General features: G+C 38.1%; 1 protein-coding gene across 3 annotated transcripts in view; it reads right to left on the reverse strand.

Moving 5' to 3' along the window:
• Positions 1–18,119, reverse strand: part of CNST (consortin, connexin sorting protein) — an 84,337-nt gene that overhangs the window by 52,995 nt on the left and 13,223 nt on the right. Inside the window, exons 1-2 of one of the 3 annotated variants that reach the window (XM_019659045.1) lie at positions 4,678–4,965; positions 1,899–2,327 (exon numbers count right to left, since the gene is read on the reverse strand). In XM_019659045.1, the coding sequence (XP_019514590.1) occupies positions 1,899–2,277 (379 nt within the window). In that variant the 5' untranslated portion in view covers positions 2,278–2,327; positions 4,678–4,965. Of the gene's footprint in view, positions 1–1,898; positions 2,328–4,677; positions 4,966–18,119 lie in introns of those variants that run through there. The other 2 variants (XM_019659047.1, XM_019659044.1) reach the window with 2 other exon arrangements.

Below are 18,119 nucleotides of genomic sequence, written 5' to 3' on the forward strand. Positions count from 1 at the left end.
TGAGCTGTTGTTCACCATCTTAGCTGTAGAGGGCAGTGTCACTGGCCCTCATATGTGGGATCCGAACCAGGGCCCTCTGGCGTCCCAAGCCAGCTTTTAACCAATGCACCACTCGGCCGGCCCCAGTTTAAAATTCTTTTGCCCACCCAAATTTACCATCTTTTAATTTAACAAAACGTAAAGTACAAATAAAAATGTACTCCTGACATGTAAAAACTCTAGAGATACACTAGAGGTGAATCACCAAGTTTTAATTAATCGAGTTTCGGCTACACCATTTCTGTTCAGAAATCTAAGAAACTCACTCTCAGAAAGGAATTTGATAGGTATGTGTAGATGAACATCATCATTATACAGATGAGGAAACTGAAGTACAGAATCATTATGTCACAGGAAGTAAGCTAGAACCAGAAGTAAGATTTGAACTTAGGTTTTACACTCTTAATTCAGTTTTCTTATACTCTTAAACCCATTTTATATAAGATACAAAATAAATTTAAAAGATAATCTGTATAAAGGCTATCCCTAAGTTTTATAAATCAGGTTTCAATTGAATTAGGGAATAGTAATTCTACATGTATCTGCTCACTGGATAATAAGTACTAAACAGCTTTAAATTATATAGTCACACCAATGGAAACTGCAATAAGGTCATGGAAAGAAAAAGTAAAAGGAGCTGTAATTCTGAAGCTATGACTGACCTTTATACACATGCAACTAGGTCTCAGTTCTTAAAAATGCCACAAGATCAGATTAGAGAGACACAGTCAAACTGCCCTTGAATTATACGGAACAAATCAATTTATATACTAATAATACTGCATATGTCATCTGCTTATCCCTAGGTCTTCTAAGAAAATGTTTTCATATCTCTTGTCAAAAATATTTTAATTTGCTTTAAGTCCACTAGGGGAAAGCAAAGACAACGGGATCAGCCAACTGGAAAGTCAAATTATGAGTTACATTTAAAAGTTACCCAATTACCTTACAGAATCAAGAATGACTGATTTGTAGAAACTGGAAAGTTTCATCTTTTACTCCAAATAAAAAATACAAATAAAAAACAGGATATGGGTAGACTGACAATATTTGTAATCAGACAAAGAAGCGGAAGAGAGCAGAGAAGAGGAGGCACTGCACCTCATCCGCTAGAGCCTTCTGTGCAGCGGGGTGAAGTGGTGCTAACCAGAGTCCAGTCTGGGCTGTGCCAGAACTCTCCAATCCCACGCTTCTGATAAAAAATAACCAGGCTGTCCTATGATTCAGGCCAAAAGCCCACAGCGCCCAACTTTAACTGCCAAACCACACACCCAATAACAAATACCCTAAATTACTTTGTAACCAAAGTGATTATAGATTATTAAAGCTAGATGTCCCATTCACACCCGTGTAAGATGTATATTAACATACGTTAATGTACAGTATTCACCTACTGAGTGAGATGGAAAGCTTCTATAAACAGGTTGAGTAAGATTGTATAATAGTAGCACAGAAGCTCATAGGTTAGAGAGCAAAGCGACAGTGATGACAGAAGGAAAATTTTCAGGCTGATAATGGTAGAAAATGTTCTAATTTATAAAGACAGGGCTATACATACATTTAAAACACCTAGTGTGAAAACATGTACAAAGAACGTCAATTTTAGCATTTATTATAGCAAAACACTGGGATGAACCATAAAGAAGTGGACAAATCAATGATGGTACATCCGTATGGTGGAACATTGTGGAGACATATGACATAGGTGGCATTCCACATAGTGGAACCTGTATGTGCGAGTGTAGAACCAGCTCCGGAACATATTAAGAAAAGCAAGATGTGGGATAGAATAAACAGTGTGGGGTGGGAAGATGATTTATTTTTGAGGAACAGTAGAAATAGTAATTTTTAAAAAATACCTTGTAGCATCTTCTTAGCGATACCTCTTTTGCTTCTACAACTCCTTTTCCCAGGTATTCTTCTGTCCTTTCCCAGGAGGTCCTGTCCATCTCTGGGGTCTGCACAAGGAGTGTTGCCCACGTTCTCATCTGTGGCCGCCTCGCAGCTCGGTGTGCAGCTTTCATTATTGTTGAGACTGTCCTGCTCGGACACTTGGGGCTTGCCCATGGCACGGTCACTGCTGGTCAGACGCTCAGGCCCATCCCCGTCAAGCTGATTTTCGTTTTCGTCTGATGTGGAGGGCAAGCATGTTACTATACTTTCCACGCTGTCACCAGGATGACACCCATCTTGTGGTTGGATCTGCGGATTATATGTAGGAGTTTCACTGTCATCCATTAGAGCATCTTTTGTTGAACCATTTAAGTTTCATTCAAGTCCTTCCATGTCTACAATGACAAAAAGAGAAAAGCTACTTCATTTTCTAAATTCTGGATTGTTACTGTTTTTTGTTTTTTGTTTTTAACTTTATTGGGGAACAGCCATGGTCATTGGTCACATATTGCGTTCATGCTACAATGGCATAGTTGACTCTGTTAGGGAGGGCGCAGCTCACAGTGGCCCATGCGGGGATTGAACCAGAAACCTTGGTGTTATCAGCATGTTCTAACCAACTGAGCTAACTGGTCACCCCTCAGTGATCTTGTATTTTCTGCTTCTCTTGGGTTGTTTGACTGTAACTAGGGAAGGAAGAGAAATGACTGAAGCTCCCTGGTCCCCACTCACAACCCCACCCCGTCTCACCTCACCTAGTTCTCTTTTGACTTCACTGGTTTGCACCTGACTACAATAGCTGCATGTTCATTAGCTGTGGAGCTTGTCAAATTCTGACCTACACCTATTATATCAGAATCTGAGGATCTGAGCCCAGGTAATGACAGGTATTTTTCAGCTGTCTACTGGTTCTAATGTGCATCATGTTGGGATCGCAGCCTTAATGAAAGAAATTACTGGTTAAACAAGGTTATCTGCTAAAATCAATCAGTCATCTTATCCCTGGACATTTAACCAGACAAGTAAAAGTTAGTTGTATTAAGTCTTTGCCTGGCCAAACAGTAGTGTATTTGCAAATGAAAACATTTAAATATACTTTTAAAATAAATAGGAAAAAGGCATGTGAGGGAAATTCAGGTAGCATATATTTACACTATATTCTCATGACATCTTTTACTTCCTGAGAATAAACCCTGGAAAAGTACCTTAGAATTGTTAGCAAATTCCTTTTATACGATTAAAAAAAAAAAAAAAGAGGGCCATGATTTAGACCTGGGAAATTTAAATCTGTTCCAAGGATCATGCTAACATTTTAAAGATCCAAAGTGGATTTTAAGTCCTTTATCAGTCATGTTTTATCCCCTCGAAAAGCACATTATATTTTGCAACATATTTTGCAACTGGAATATTTTATTTGATTCAGACATTAAAGTACTGCTTAGCAAATATAAAAATATCTAAATCTGGCTGGTACCATTTTCCTTAAAATATATACTGCTTATCTCCACTGATAGGTATGTAATATATAAAAGTAAAATGATTTAATCTGACTAGAATAACTTACTGTAGACCTCAAAGAAATTCTAAACAGAGTATACTTTTAAATATAAGAATAGTTATTATTTTAATGGAGTGTCTTCAAGATCACTGTCATGAGAGAATTCAAACTCAAATGATTTTTAAAGTGTTATGTGGCTGAAACAGTGGAAACAACCAAAAGTCCATTAATGAATGAACAGAAAAACAAAACGTGGTATAATCATACATATTGTTAATAATATTATTCAACCATAAAAATAAATGGTTTAGATACGTGCCACAACATGAATGCGTCTTGAAAACATTATGCTAAAGTGAAATAAGCCAAGACACAAAAGAAAAATGAGGCCTGAGTCCATCTACCTAAAATACCAAGAACAGGCAAATTCATAGAGAGTGGATTGGAGGGTGCCAGGGGCTGAGGGCGGGGGGGAAAAGGGAGTTACTGCTTAATGGTTTCAGAAATTTTGTTTAGGGTGATAGGAGAGATTTGGGAACAGATAGATAGTGGTGATGGCTGCACGATAGTGTGAATGTAATTAATGTCACTGAATTGTACACTTAAAAGTGGTTGAAATGGAATATTTTGTGTTATACACGTTTTATTACAATAAAAACATTGAAAAGAAATTTATGTGGCTATGTAGGACAAACGTCGGCCCTTAAAACTGGTAACAGTCTCGGCTGTTTTCTAATTTAAATAGTTAAGTCGCATTCTGACATGTATTTGCAGTTGAATGTATAAAGGTTTTACTTTTACTTGAAAGAGACACAGAGGTCACATGCCAAGGGGGATGGTGGGAAGTAGAAAGCAGTCTCGACAGCCCCAAACAATAGCTACCATCTCTTGCTGGGTCTCTATCATGTGTTAAATACTGTGCCAGGCACTTCACACACCTTATTTCTAATCTTCCAAACAAGCCTACATGGGACATGTTCATTCTGTGTTTTAGATGAAGAATCTGAGGCTCAGAGATGCAAAAACAACTGGTTTAAGATCATTTTCCTGGAAAGAGTGGAGCTGGATCTGAAACTAGGTCTTCCTGATTCACGTCTTGTTCAGCACAGCATGATGGCTGAGAGCAGAGGCCGACCCAGGCTCAAATTCTGGCCATTCAATGAACTGCGTGTGACCTCCGGAAGTGACCTAGCATCTCCAAGCTTCAATTTTCACATTTGTAAAAGGGAAGAACTTTTAATACCTACCTTGAAAAGTCATTTTTGAGGCTTAGACAACACGGCCGGTAAAGCACTTAGCAGAATGCTTGGCCTACGGTAAATGCTCAATGAAAGCTGTCTGTTATTAGTCCCAAGAAGTCTCCCAGGTCAGCATTAACCGCCGCTAGGTTTACTCTGCAGGTCTGTAGCCTTTCTGCAGGTACAGAAACGGCGCTTTTCCAAATCCCCCAGGAACGATTAGGTTCTCGATGGACTGATGTTAGCCAGCGTCATTTGAGAATGCTGGGAAGTATTAATTGATGACGGGGATATCTCCTCTAGTTCCTGGAATGCTTCAGCATCTGCTTTGCCCACCTGCTCAGATGGTTCAGATAGCTAGATATTAGTGATTAAGGCTCCTTGGTGAGTATAAAATTACAGATCACATTCGCAGCCTTGTTGAGTGTCACGTACCAGGCCCTGAGTAAAACTCTTCAGACCAATACTTTTATTCAATTCTCTCGATTGCCTTAGCAGACAGGTAATTTTAGTCCCGTCATACTACCGAAGACACCAAGTAGCATACCTTGTCAAGAGTCATTCAGCTAGCAAGTTTAGAAATGGCAACTTGGATGAGTTATGATCCTGAGGCCATACTCTTAATCATTATAGTCTGTAGACAATGGCAAGAAAGTAACTGAAAGAATTTTTCGCTCCAGCTGAGGTATACCCCAATGAAGAATCTCCACCCTACAGCAGAGGACACTTCTTTAATGACCAAGAAGTTCAAGTTCCTGGAATTTCTCTCTTTCTCTGGAAAGTGCTGGATCCACACAATACACCATTTCCTATATTAGACTACCTTTTGTTGAGAACTTTTTGTTTTAAAGATATAATAATAAGCTCTTTGAGTGGCTATTACCAGAAAAGTAGGCGTTCAAGACATTTTGTCTCCTATTATTTTGCGATGACATTATTAATTTTCAGAAGGTAACTTTGTAAACTACTTTTTAGCACTAACTCTTATGGTCTAAGGTGTCAATGTCCTATAATATTTCTTATAAGACACCTACCAATTCTTCAAGCCCTGGCTCAAGTCACTCCAATTTGCCTACCCTGACTTCTCTATTCCAAAAGACCCATACAATAATATAGTCCTCCCTAATAAGACAAGTGCCCATTTGATACCCTACAAAATCTTTACAACATTATTGATTACATTCCCAAAACTGTCCTTTGTGTCCCCGTGGCAATCCTGTGGGGGGTTATCACTTTGCAAGGAGTGTAAATGTCTAACTATGACATTGTTTTGTACACCTGAAACTAATAATAATAAAATAATAATATAGTCCTCTACAGCAGTCTGTACCACCACATGGAGTCCTTCCCAAACACTGCCCTACACTGTGTATTTTTGCATGTGTCCTACTAGATTTAAGCCATTTGAATGCCTATAACCCAGTCATAGATAATTTTTATTCTTCACAGTGTTTAGCCCTGGGCCTTGTACTTATTAGATACACGAAGGAGGAAGTGAACCAATTTTCTACCATTCCTTCCTGAAAAGAAAGAGGTCTAACACATGGGGTTCCCATCCATTGCATGCCCCTACTCTGCGAGGTAAAGGCACCTATTACACAATATTTGGCTTCGGTCTGCATTCCTAACACATTTCAATTGGAATATTTTAATTCAAGTAATGTGATAACTTTTTAATGAGATTTCTAATCAGTCGAGTCCTACTGCTTTGAGAACTGATTATATGTTATTTTTATCTCTTTTTTCTCCTCTTTCCTCTCCCTCAATGCTACACCACCAGCATTTTGATCAGCATTAAAAAAAATATATGAAATAGTATGAAAAATATGAAATAGTCAAAAGGTTGATGTTCCGATAAGTTTGCATCTCACTATGAGAAAGCACTCAGGAAAGGGGAAATCTCAGGGAGAAAGAGACCCAGCTGATGGCACACAATATTTAAAAATATGTGCTAACATTCATTGTATGGGACCTGCAGGTTGGAAGTACATTTGAATGGCATTTAAGGTTATTTGCTGTTTCTAAACTGTACGTCTGTTCTGTAAGAGTCCCTATGTCTACAACCAATAAAAGAGCCAGCGATACACTGCCCTGACTGCACAGCACCAACTCTGGCATATTTTGCCTTTAAAAGCATGACAGTGAGTGCTGCTCAAGTTTCCAGGCTCTTGTGGCAAAATAGCATTCCAAATATGTCCATTGTATAAAAGTTATTGGACATGTTGACTGTACGCCTGAAGAATTTCAAGCAAATGTATTCAAGTGAAGCTTCTACAAAACTTGAAAAACCACAAAGCTTCAAAGAAGCTTTCAATAAACCAATGATAGAGTAACAGACTAACCAAGAAAAAAAAATCTGCATTTTTGTCAAAATTATAATCTTAATCTCAGGTACAATTTGACTTCTTTTGATACATCTTCATGGATATCTGATGAGGTTGAACATCAGGTGTCACTAAAATTTAAAGATTATAGGAATAGTTAAATATGTAATATTTTTAATTTTACACTCAATCATTTTATTTAAATACTTTAAGGAGATTATGAGTGCCACTTTTTGGTAATCCACAACAAATTAGGCCTAAATACTACATTTTTACTTTTGAAAGAAGCCAAGATTCTGAAGAATTAAGATATGACCCCAAGTTTAAATCTGATGATTTCTAGTCAACCCAAAATTTAGAGAAAGACAGTTACCAAACCACTAAGGCATTCTATTAACACCAAATTCAAAACTGGCTCCTCATAGTCAATTCAGAATTGAGGAAGAAAGTCACCCACCCATATGTAAGTGGGTTTATATTTATTGATACTGTGTTTATGATGGGAAAAAGTAAAGCGATATGTTTCACCATTTTACTCACTAGGAATATTCCAATACCACTTATGTCTCGTTGATAATTAGTTTTCTGTGATTAATACTTGGTTTAGACATATGTACCATATTTGTGAATATGTAATATTCAGTACAGCAGCAATCAAAGTATGCCTCAGAGGAATGATGCTCCAAAATTTTACGACCCACAATAAATTAATTTTTCATTAACATCCTATACACACAAAATAGGTATCTTGAAACCTAACACACACGAAGCACTCTGAGACATTACTCTCCATTCTATTTAACACTATTTCATATTTTTTAAAAAATGCTGGTCAAGATCCCTTAGGTTGATTTTATATCCCACAGTGACCACAGCAATGTTACAAGGCAGTTTCTCGGAACTCATAGTATCTCGACCTGAGGACCACAATCTGAGGGCCAGAGAAGTTTGCAATTACAGTACAACCTTGGATTGCGAGTAATGTGGTTTGCGAGTGTTCTGCAAGACGAGCAAACATTTCTAATACATTTTAACACGGTAAACGAGCGATGTCTTGCAATACGATTTAGTTTGTTTCCGGAACGAATTATGCTCGCAAACAAAGGTATTACTGTATTAGCAACAAAGAAGCCAGAATGGAGTGATTCACCATAAGCCATAAAGATGTTTGCTCATCTTGCAGAACACTTGCAAACCAAGTTACTTGCAATCCAAAGTTTTACTCTACAAGTTATGCTGTAAGCATTTCCTGGCTACAGACATTAACGTTGCTATAATTAAACATGGTAAATATGGACTGAAGGAAATAAATACTACATGCTTTTACAATTAGTTTTAAGTACTTGTTTATATTCTGTTTTCAGGATGTAAACCCCAGGAGCATGGCAGGCCATTTTTTGGTGTTTCTCCATATTCAAAATATTCCTTGGCACTTCATAAATATTGAATAGAAATTATAAGTATTAATACAGCCTTATACTAATCTTTCTAACTACTTTAATTTCTATATAATAGTACAGTATAAAAGTAAATCAGATTGTTTTAATATTTCTTTAATAAGAATCAAAAACATAATTTTATAATAAGGAATTCGTTCTTAATATAGAGGAAAGAAAGGTCATAGAAAAGTTATGCCATAAGATGAGGGGGACAGAAATGTGACCAAGTATATTATTACAAAACTACAAGGACTTAAAAGTCAAATGTGAAGGTAACGAATCTAAGGGAAAAAAATAACGAACATGAATTTTTACTTATGCAGAGATGGCAATCTTAAAATATGAAAAAAGTAACTGAAACTATGTGACTCATAAGCCCAAAACCACCTTGGGGCAGATGAGCTGAGTGAAAGGAAGCATCATTTGTTTCATTTCCCTCAGTCCTCCTTTTCATAATGGGGCTCAGTTCAAGATAGCTGACACATATAAAGAGCCCTCGAGTTCAAAATCTATCACACGTGCAAATGACAGGTGAAAAGCTTCATTGTGGGTATATCCGTGCAGTGCAAAAACAGAGTCATTTCCCTGTCTCTTATACATAGACATGTACAAGTTTTATTTTAAGGAACAAAATAGGAGCAAACCTCTAAAACAGTTTGAGTTCAAGGGCTTCTTTGGACATCCAGAAACAAGTATTTTTAGAAATAATTTCTGAGTTTTGTTTTCATTTAATAACCATTGATTAGAAATTTTGCCTACCAGGGTGACTGAATTCATGATTCAAAATGTTCCCCAAAACTGACTTCTATACCAGTTGAAGATAAAGGATGGGCAAATCATAGCACATGAAACTATGAGTTAGCAACACAAGCATTTTCGTCAGCTAGTTTCCCAGAGTTAATACCACAAACAGAGAAGAAATCACAGGCAGCAGTTCTCAACTTGTGGGTCGCGACCCCTTTGGGGGTCGAACGACCCTTTCACAGGGGTCACCTAAGACCATCGGAAAACAAAAAGATATTTACATTACAATTCATAACAGTAGCAAAATTACAGTTATAGAGTAGCAACAAAAATAATTTTATGGTTGGGGGTCACCACAATATGAGGAACTGTATTAAGGGGTCACGGCATTAGGAAGGTTGAGAACCGCTGGTTCTGAGCCCTTCCTCAGTTTCACACCTAAGTTGTGTTTATTTAGTTTTAAATGCTTCTTTGCCGTAAAACATATTGCAACCATACACTGAAGCCACAACCAGCAGGATCTAATAACCTGAAAATACTTTTTGGTTCAGACCATAATCATGCCTTTTAAACAAAAGTTATGTTTACTGTTTCATAGCTATACAGCTTCCTGAAAACTATCTTACTAATGTTTAAGCTTTGAGCATTTTGCTACACAACTGGTGATATAAAGCAATCTATCTACATTTTAATCATTAAACATACACATAAAACTATATATTTTGCTTTAAAACAATAATTCTTGCTAAGACAGGGCAAGAGCAAATAGTTCATTAGAAACTTACATTAAGAGGCCTAACAAAATAGTTAGCATTGTCTGAAAAACTGCTAGTTATTAACAACAATCAACAATTATTAAATACTTACTAAATGTCCTGCAGCATTTCGTGTATGTGTGTGTGCATCTGTGTGTGTGTGTCTGTCCGTGTGTGTATCTGTATGTGTGTCTGTCTGTGTGTGTATCTGTGTGTGTGTCTGTCTGTCCGTGTGTGACTGTCTGTCCGTGTGTCTGTCCGTGTGTCTGTTTGTCCGTGTGTGTGCAGATACATATAAAACTAAATCCTCTCACAGGGCCTACAAAGTTGTTTTGTAATTATATCCATGTTACAGAGAAGGAATTAGCAACAGAAAGATTAAATAAATAGACCAAGGTCACATAGCAAGTACGGGGCAAAGTCAGAATTCAAACTCAAAGAACCTGACTTCCAGTGGTTCTTAACCACTATAATCATCTTTTTAAATTAAATAATTAATTTTAAAAAATCAACTATTTTCAGATGTATATTTTGCAAACACCAAATTTCTAGCTTTAAGGAGACAGCAATACAGACAATTTCTAGCATCTTGAGATATTTTTGAATATACACAGTCTAGAAAATAGGTTGAGGCAAAAAAAATAAAACCCACCAATAAGACTATTTCTTGGCTGTACTCCTTATATGTAAACTCATTTCTTTGGGCTTACACATCAGTATAGATAATCCATATAACCTGTTATATATGATTATCATAAAAAACTGCACATGTACCATTGTACACACAGAATAATTTCTACTAAGTAGATCACAGGTATTTGCTGAACCAACATCACGGTTAAAGAAGGGGAAATAGAGTGCAAGTCTCTAGACTTTGAGAGCATACCCCTAATGAGCAAAGAAATCGATCACGCATATACCCACTGTATGTATCTGTGTTCATAAATTATAAGCACTTATACTGTTCTAATATATATGTGGGTATGTCCATTTTTTCTTTCTTTTTTTTTTAGCTGAGCCATCCTGCCACCTGATGGCAGCTCAGCGGCTGCTCAGCTCGGGCCGGGAGTCGAACCGCTGTTGCTCAGAGCTCAATCTCTTGAGCGAGCTCTTAACCAACTGAGCCACTCGGCCGGCCCTGTCCATTTTTTAAATAAGCAAAAAATAAACATTAAGAAAGGCTGAAAGAGTTCTCCTGCTGGCAAGCACAGACTAGCTCATTTCGGGCAAACCTTCCTGATGATAATGGCTAGAAAAGCTGGCAGAAAGCTTCAACTTGGAGGCCAGGAAAGCGGAGCAGAGCTTTCAGCAGACTGAGAGCTGGCGAGCAAACTGGGGCCTGCCAAGAAGAGGGAAGGCTGAGGCTTTCAAGTGGGACCTGAAAGGGCTACTTACTCCCTAGAAGGAGCGATGAGCCTGAAATAGACCAGGCTTCACAGGGATGAAAGCCCGGCAGAGTCATCTTCAGCTGTGATTGCCTGCTGGCAACACACGTAAATGCTCTCTGGAAGAGGAAATCCAATATGTCTAATTATTCCCACAAGTTTTCATCTATAATGCCCAATATACAATACAAAATAACCAGGCAGACAAGAGATCAAGATTTAACAAAAGAACTGGGAGTAAAAACAGCAGAAATAGACTCACAGGAGATTCGTCTATTGGAGAACTTTAAAGTAACTATTATTAAAATGTTCAAGGACTTAAATGGCTAGAAGAGAAAATTTCAGAAGAGTACTAGAACTGACAATACAGTGGCAAAAGCAAATAGTTTATTTTGCTTTTTAATCAAATCACTAGACTTGACTCTTAAAAAATCAAATGGATATTCTAGATCTAGAAAAATACAATGACTGAAATTATTCTAGATATGGAACCCAAGGGTAACATTTATTAATTTCTAAAAGATTTTAGAACAATGAAGAAATGAGTGTTTAACTTTGGAATTCATTCAAAATGGTGTCTAACAACTCTTTAATCAATTCAAGAAAACATCATTTACATGAGTCGCTAAGGGAAAGACAAAAAGAGTAACTTTGCTAAAGTCTATTTCCTACTTTTTAAATTCAATCACTGATATGTTCCAGGCCTGGCTCAGCACTTTCCTATCATGAACAAGTCTTCACCTACAATAGCTACTTCTTGTCTTACCTTGATTTTTGACTGTTTTCTCTCTGTGGTAGTTTTAGAATGAATATTAGACTGAATGAGAACTTATATTCCTAAACTTCTAAGTTATAATTAAATTAATGAGAATGTAAGATAATCAAATACTGTCTTTTATACAAACACACCAACCTATGTACAGAGGGTGCCCAAAAAATTTACACACATTTTAAGAGAGGAAAACTGTATTAAAACTATAATACTCAATATACACCAGTAACAAAAGATGAATACAAGTCTCGTTTGACTTCTGCAATTACAAGAGGTGCTCAAAGTGGTTACCATCAGTGTCCAGAGACTTCTGATTATGGCGAACTACTGCTTGAGCAACACTGACCAAAGTGTCCACTTGTATACATATTTTGGCACCCCTATCAACAAATCCTGGGTAACTTAAGAACTGATATATGCTACTAAAAGACCCAGCTGTTTACATCTTGCTTGTCTGTCTCAAAGTTCTTCTTCGATATGTAATAAGTGCTATCCTTGACTGCCGTATTTCATTTTGCAGCTACTAAGACAAAAAACAGAACATTGAATTCAATGATAGCAATGGATAACATGGAATTATATTCAAAATACCGGAGAAACTTTTTCACTGCATAGCTTCAAATAATTAATCAGTAGTGGGAATCATCAAATGTTACCAGTAGGAATCCTCTGGGAGATTCTTAACCAGAGTGACATGATTTACATATTAGAAAAATGACTTGTGTTGATCTCTAAAAATATGAAGTTACTTTTCCTTTTTTTTTTTTTTGATGAGAGATGGGATGCTGATAGGAAAGGAAAGGGCCAGTGGAGCGGGAGCAGTTCAGGATAACAGAAGACAGAGCGCTAAACAAAAGGTGCAAAGACGGAGGAGGTGGGACCGTGTCCAGGACACAGGCAGAGGGACCGCCCTTAAACAGGAGAAGGGGCCTGTTTGAGTTGTGAAAGAAGGATTGGGGGTAAGACCATGACACTGGAGTTGATTTGGAGGCACGTCCACTTCCTAATGTATCTTTCTCAGAGTAGGATATCTGCTGAAGGCAGATGCACGGCTGTTGGGGGCAGGAGCTTAGGAAGCATAGAGAAGGTTTGAAATAGCCAGTGGAATATTGTAGGGCTGCTGCTGAGAGCTCACAGGAATTAGTTCCACTACAAATGCAGTCTCCTTCTACTTGGTTACAGCCACTAGTTCCAAGTTATTCTCATGGTGCAAAAAGCCCAACAAAATAGCAGCTAAAAGGAGGCTCTTTTACCCTAACCTTCTACCTGAGTACAAAGCATCAATAGAAAAACTGGAATTTTCTCATTGTAACAGAGAGAGAGTTCTTCATTTTGATAGGTCACGTAGACCGATAGAGATGAGCAGGAGAGACTTAGCCCCGGTTGGAAAGCCCCCTGCTGCAGCTCCTACTTGGGTCAAGACCCCTGGCAGCTGCCCTTACCCAGCAGGATTCCAGGCTCACACATGCCCCTAAATCAAAGGGATGTATTGTTAAAAGCCAGATAAGGAAGACATCCTGCTTACCAGGACCATTTTAGCCAGCTTCTCAAACAAATCGTAAAAAGAAAATTGACAAGAAACTACCTTGAGAACCAAAAGGGAGGACTGGGCATCTCAGCAGGAGAGACAGAGATAAAGGAGGAGGGAGAGGCGGAGGCGATTCTACCCACAGAAATAAAAGCCTTCATACAATGTCTTTCCTCCTCTTGGAACTGGTCCCCTCCACATCTCGGAGTGTACCTGCCTTTACTAATAAACTTCTGACTAGCCTGTATTTGCACAAAACTCTGTCCCTTGCCTGAATTCTTCCACTTGAGAAGACGAGCCAAGGAAAAGCATCACAACCCGGTCACAGCTCCAGGCACTTTCAGTCGGCCTCGCTGCCTTGCTCATCCTCAACTCTGAGCAGCACGATCAGTGGGAAGGGCGGACAGAGCAGAGAGAGGGCAGGACATAGGAGCTGTCACCCAGCTCTCAGGTGGCATGGTCCTTCCCCTCTACTTGCACCCTATCTTAAGTGCATACAGAAGCAATTTCATGAGAACCGATATGTGCAAAATAAAAAGGTGAGCACACACAGGGTGTGTGTTCAGAGCAGCAAATGGCTGGACTTTGGAACACGAGTGATGCAGGAAAGGGGTGAGATAACACCAGAGGTGAGGCTTATAAATTGAGGCGGGGCTATCTCCTGATGACAAAGGAATTCAAACCAGTGCTTCTCACACTACCTGTTGTGGAAGACCAACTTTCTTTTTCCTAGTAGGCCATGGATCATTTACTAGAAAAAATGAGAGGAGGGGAAAGACATAGAAAACACAAACCCGATTTTAAAAATTATTATTTCAGATAAAATTTACCCTGTTGAGATGCCCTGAAGTTCCTGAACTCGCGGCATTTCTGTAATGATCTCACTGCAGACAGGTAATCCACTATCTGATGGAGTCACCAGACCAAAGACCACAACCTGAGCAGCGCTGGTTTGGACTGTGGACGGGTCTGAGAAGCCATCCTAGGCTTCTGAGAAAGCGGGCCAGGGTATCAGAACTGTGCTTTCTGCAGACTGCTCTCACGGTGCTCTACATGGTGGGTCAGAGACGGAGACGCTAGGTGCGAGATGAGTGACGAGACCCTGAAATGGGATGACAGTGGTGGGAATAGGAACAAGACAGGCTCTGGAAGTAGAATGAACAGTTTGGACGACTGTCTCGATGTGGAAGGTAAGAGACAGTGAGGAACCCAGGATTCCTGTCCGACTTCGGTCCCAGAGGTCTGGGAGACAGCAGTGTACTGACGAGAGAACACCGGAGGAGGGATTATTCCATTTAGCAAGGCACCGTCTTTCCAGCCACAGCTTCTCTGGCTGCCTAGCCCATCATCACCAGGTCCTTCTTTCCACAAGTGGCCAGTAGTAGATGGTGAAAGACAAACAGCAATAGCCAAGGTGTACTAATTTAAGCTTTTGATGTTTGTGAAGGTTGGTATTCTCTGTGGCAAGTCAGGAAGTCTGATAATTCTTAGCACGTGTATCTAAAAGTTCTATCTCACTAAGAATAAGAAGTGCTTATCAGATATTAGCCATTTCATACTTGACTGATATGTCAAGTATAAGAGTTTACAATTATCTCTTAAATTTTAACAAAAAAACACCTCTACAAATTCAAAAGATATTAAATTATACTGGGTGCCATTCAAATTATGAGAAATAATGCACACTCAAAAAAATGCTTTTGCTTATATAGCTGATATCTCAACATTTTACCTGCAAAACATTTCTCTTTTCTCCCTAAAGAATTGGTTCAGACACATGAAGGTCAGTAATATAAAGTTGGTTGCTGTTAAAGGAACCAGCTAATAGCTAAAGAACGCTTCTTCAGACTCACAAAGAACTAAACTTATCCTCTAACAGAACGAAAGGCCAAATTTCGTAATATTATTTCGTGAAATCTAATGAGAAATGTAAACCTGTAAAATACAATGTCCTCTTGGGACGGCAACAGAAAAACAGCTCTTGAAAGCTTAAGAAACTGGTTAAAGGTGAAATGCTGTTTCATGAGGCTGTCCCTGGATAATCTTAGATAGGTCAGTTTTCTTGCATTGCTTATTTTTATTTTGCCCTCACATATTTCTGCCTTTAGGCCCTTTTGCACTGCATGTGTTTTTTTTTTTTTCCTGGATAGGCTTCTTAGTATTCTAAAATTTTACGATAATGCAAAAATAGTGTTTAAAGATTGCTTCACGATCTGCCCCCAACAAAATCGAAACTGAATTTATTCACGTTAAACTATCTCTTGTTTGATAACAAATTTCGATCAAAATGAAATCATCATGATTCTAGATTATTTTTATTATCCTTTATCCTATTCCTCTATTATGTCTTTTCTCTCCCCATTATCTTTATTATTCTATTAGTTGGTAAGTTAAGAATTTCCTAACTTCAACAGGTTAGAGAAAAACACATTATAAAATATTAAACTGTAATTTACACCTGAGACCCAAAGCCTCAGTCTTAGTGTGAAATGCTATTTATAACTGACAAGTGTCTACAGCTAACCTCCAAGGGAATAAATCTGACATGTGTTTATTATGGACTGTGGAGCAGAAAGATGTTTTGTTGTGCAAAGGGCATTCAACAAAAAGGAAAGGAAAGAGGGTGCTACACATATTTCACACTTAGTACCTTTAGACGCTGATCTGTACCACTTATCCAAACACTAACAGCTAATCCTTAGCAGGCAATCAGGTGTGCCAGGAACTATATTTTATATGCTAAGCACTGTACTTTTTATCTTTAGCTCCTTTAATCCTCAGAATTGCTCTATGAAGAACATCAAATTATTCTCATGTTGCAGATGCAGAAACAGGCAAACAAGCGTAAGTAAATTGATCAAGGTCACAGAGGTAGCAAGTGACCAAGTCAGGATTCAAACCCAGGTTTCAGAGCTTGTGCTTTAATCTCTGCCCCTACAGCTTCCAAACAGAAGTTGTGCAGCGACAGTATATTGTACAGGGTTTGCTTGCTCTGGTTAAAAAAAAAAATTCTTTATCTTATAAATTAAGCAAAATAGTAAAGAAATTCATTAACTAGTACCACTGATATGTGATAGAATTACCTTGGCTTTTTTGGCTCTGATTTCTATTTAAGGATAGCCCCGATGTCTATCTAGGAAAGGGTGAAAAGTTAGAAATAATCTTCAACTGTATCCCTACACCATCTGTACACATTAAATACCCATTTGACAAGCTCGAGGGATAGATTTTCATTTGATAACAATTTCAATTTGCATTAAAAAAATCACTCATCTATTAAGGTTCTAAAAAATTAAAGTATATTTTATTAACAATAATTATTAAAAAGCTATCTTTATATGTAGACTTCAATAATTTAAACAAAGACACAGTTATAATTAATATAGGACAAAAAAAAACACTCCTCCACATTAGGGGGGGAGGCTAGAATAAATCCTGTGATGCTAGATTGGAATTCGATGTATGAGTGTGAACTCACAGCTTTTAAGATAGATAAATAGGTTTAGAAAGAGCTATATGTGTGCACCATATGCACCTATATATTTCCTAGCTCTGTGCACTGAGAGACTCTATTATAGAAGCAATGACATAGAACCACTGGGCATAGCTAACACCAAATCTTGGTTTCTGAAGAGGATCCTCTATGAAAAAGGACGGTTGATCCTTTGAGAAATAGCTGATTCCAAGGCTGGGAAGAAAAGGAAATACCAGATGAACCTGTCAGAAAGTGAAGAAGGGCACAAAGATGGGGAAATGCCAAAAGGATAGAGGCAAGAGCCTGAAGGGGATCCCACTGGGAAAACAGGCAGCAATTTGAGCATGGTGATAGTGACAGACTCTAACCCCCTGATGAAATAGGAATCCATGATTTTATGATGTAAGTGAATAAAAAATAAATAAGTGCAAAGGGAACATTTTTCCTTCAATAGAACGCTAATAAAAGTAGAAAGAATAATGGTTATATAATAGAAAAATTATCAGTTTGCAACCACCATAGAAACCGGTTTAGGCAAGAATCCTTAATGGGTGTCAAAATTAGTGGGTACAGATTTCATCTGACAAGCTCCACCTTACGCAAGTGATTAAAGTTAAGATCATCAGTAACAGGACAAACTGACATGTGCCACCTGATGTGACTCACTAACAAGAACATAATCCCACTTCTTTGGTGTTCCTGCCAAAGATGCAGAGCCTAAAGCTAACCATTGGGGGGTGGGGGCAGTCTTCAAAATAATGGCCCTGTGTTCAGAAATACCAAGATCAATATGGAAGACTGAGGAATGTTTCAAGTTAAAGGCGGCTGGGAAAACAGGACACCTAAATGCAGTATGTGATCTTGTGCTGGATCATTGACTGAGAAAAATGGAGCTATAAAGGATGGTACTAAGACAATCGTCAAAATTTGAATATGAACTACAGGATAACAGTATTCTATCAACATTAAATGTCTTGATTTTTATAACTGCACTGTGGTTATGTAAGAGAATGTCCTTGTTCTTAGAAA

This window comes from Hipposideros armiger, unplaced genomic scaffold (assembly GCF_001890085.2).
Source record: "Hipposideros armiger isolate ML-2016 unplaced genomic scaffold, ASM189008v1 scaffold_293, whole genome shotgun sequence".
Lineage (NCBI taxonomy): Eukaryota > Metazoa > Chordata > Mammalia > Chiroptera > Hipposideridae > Hipposideros > Hipposideros armiger.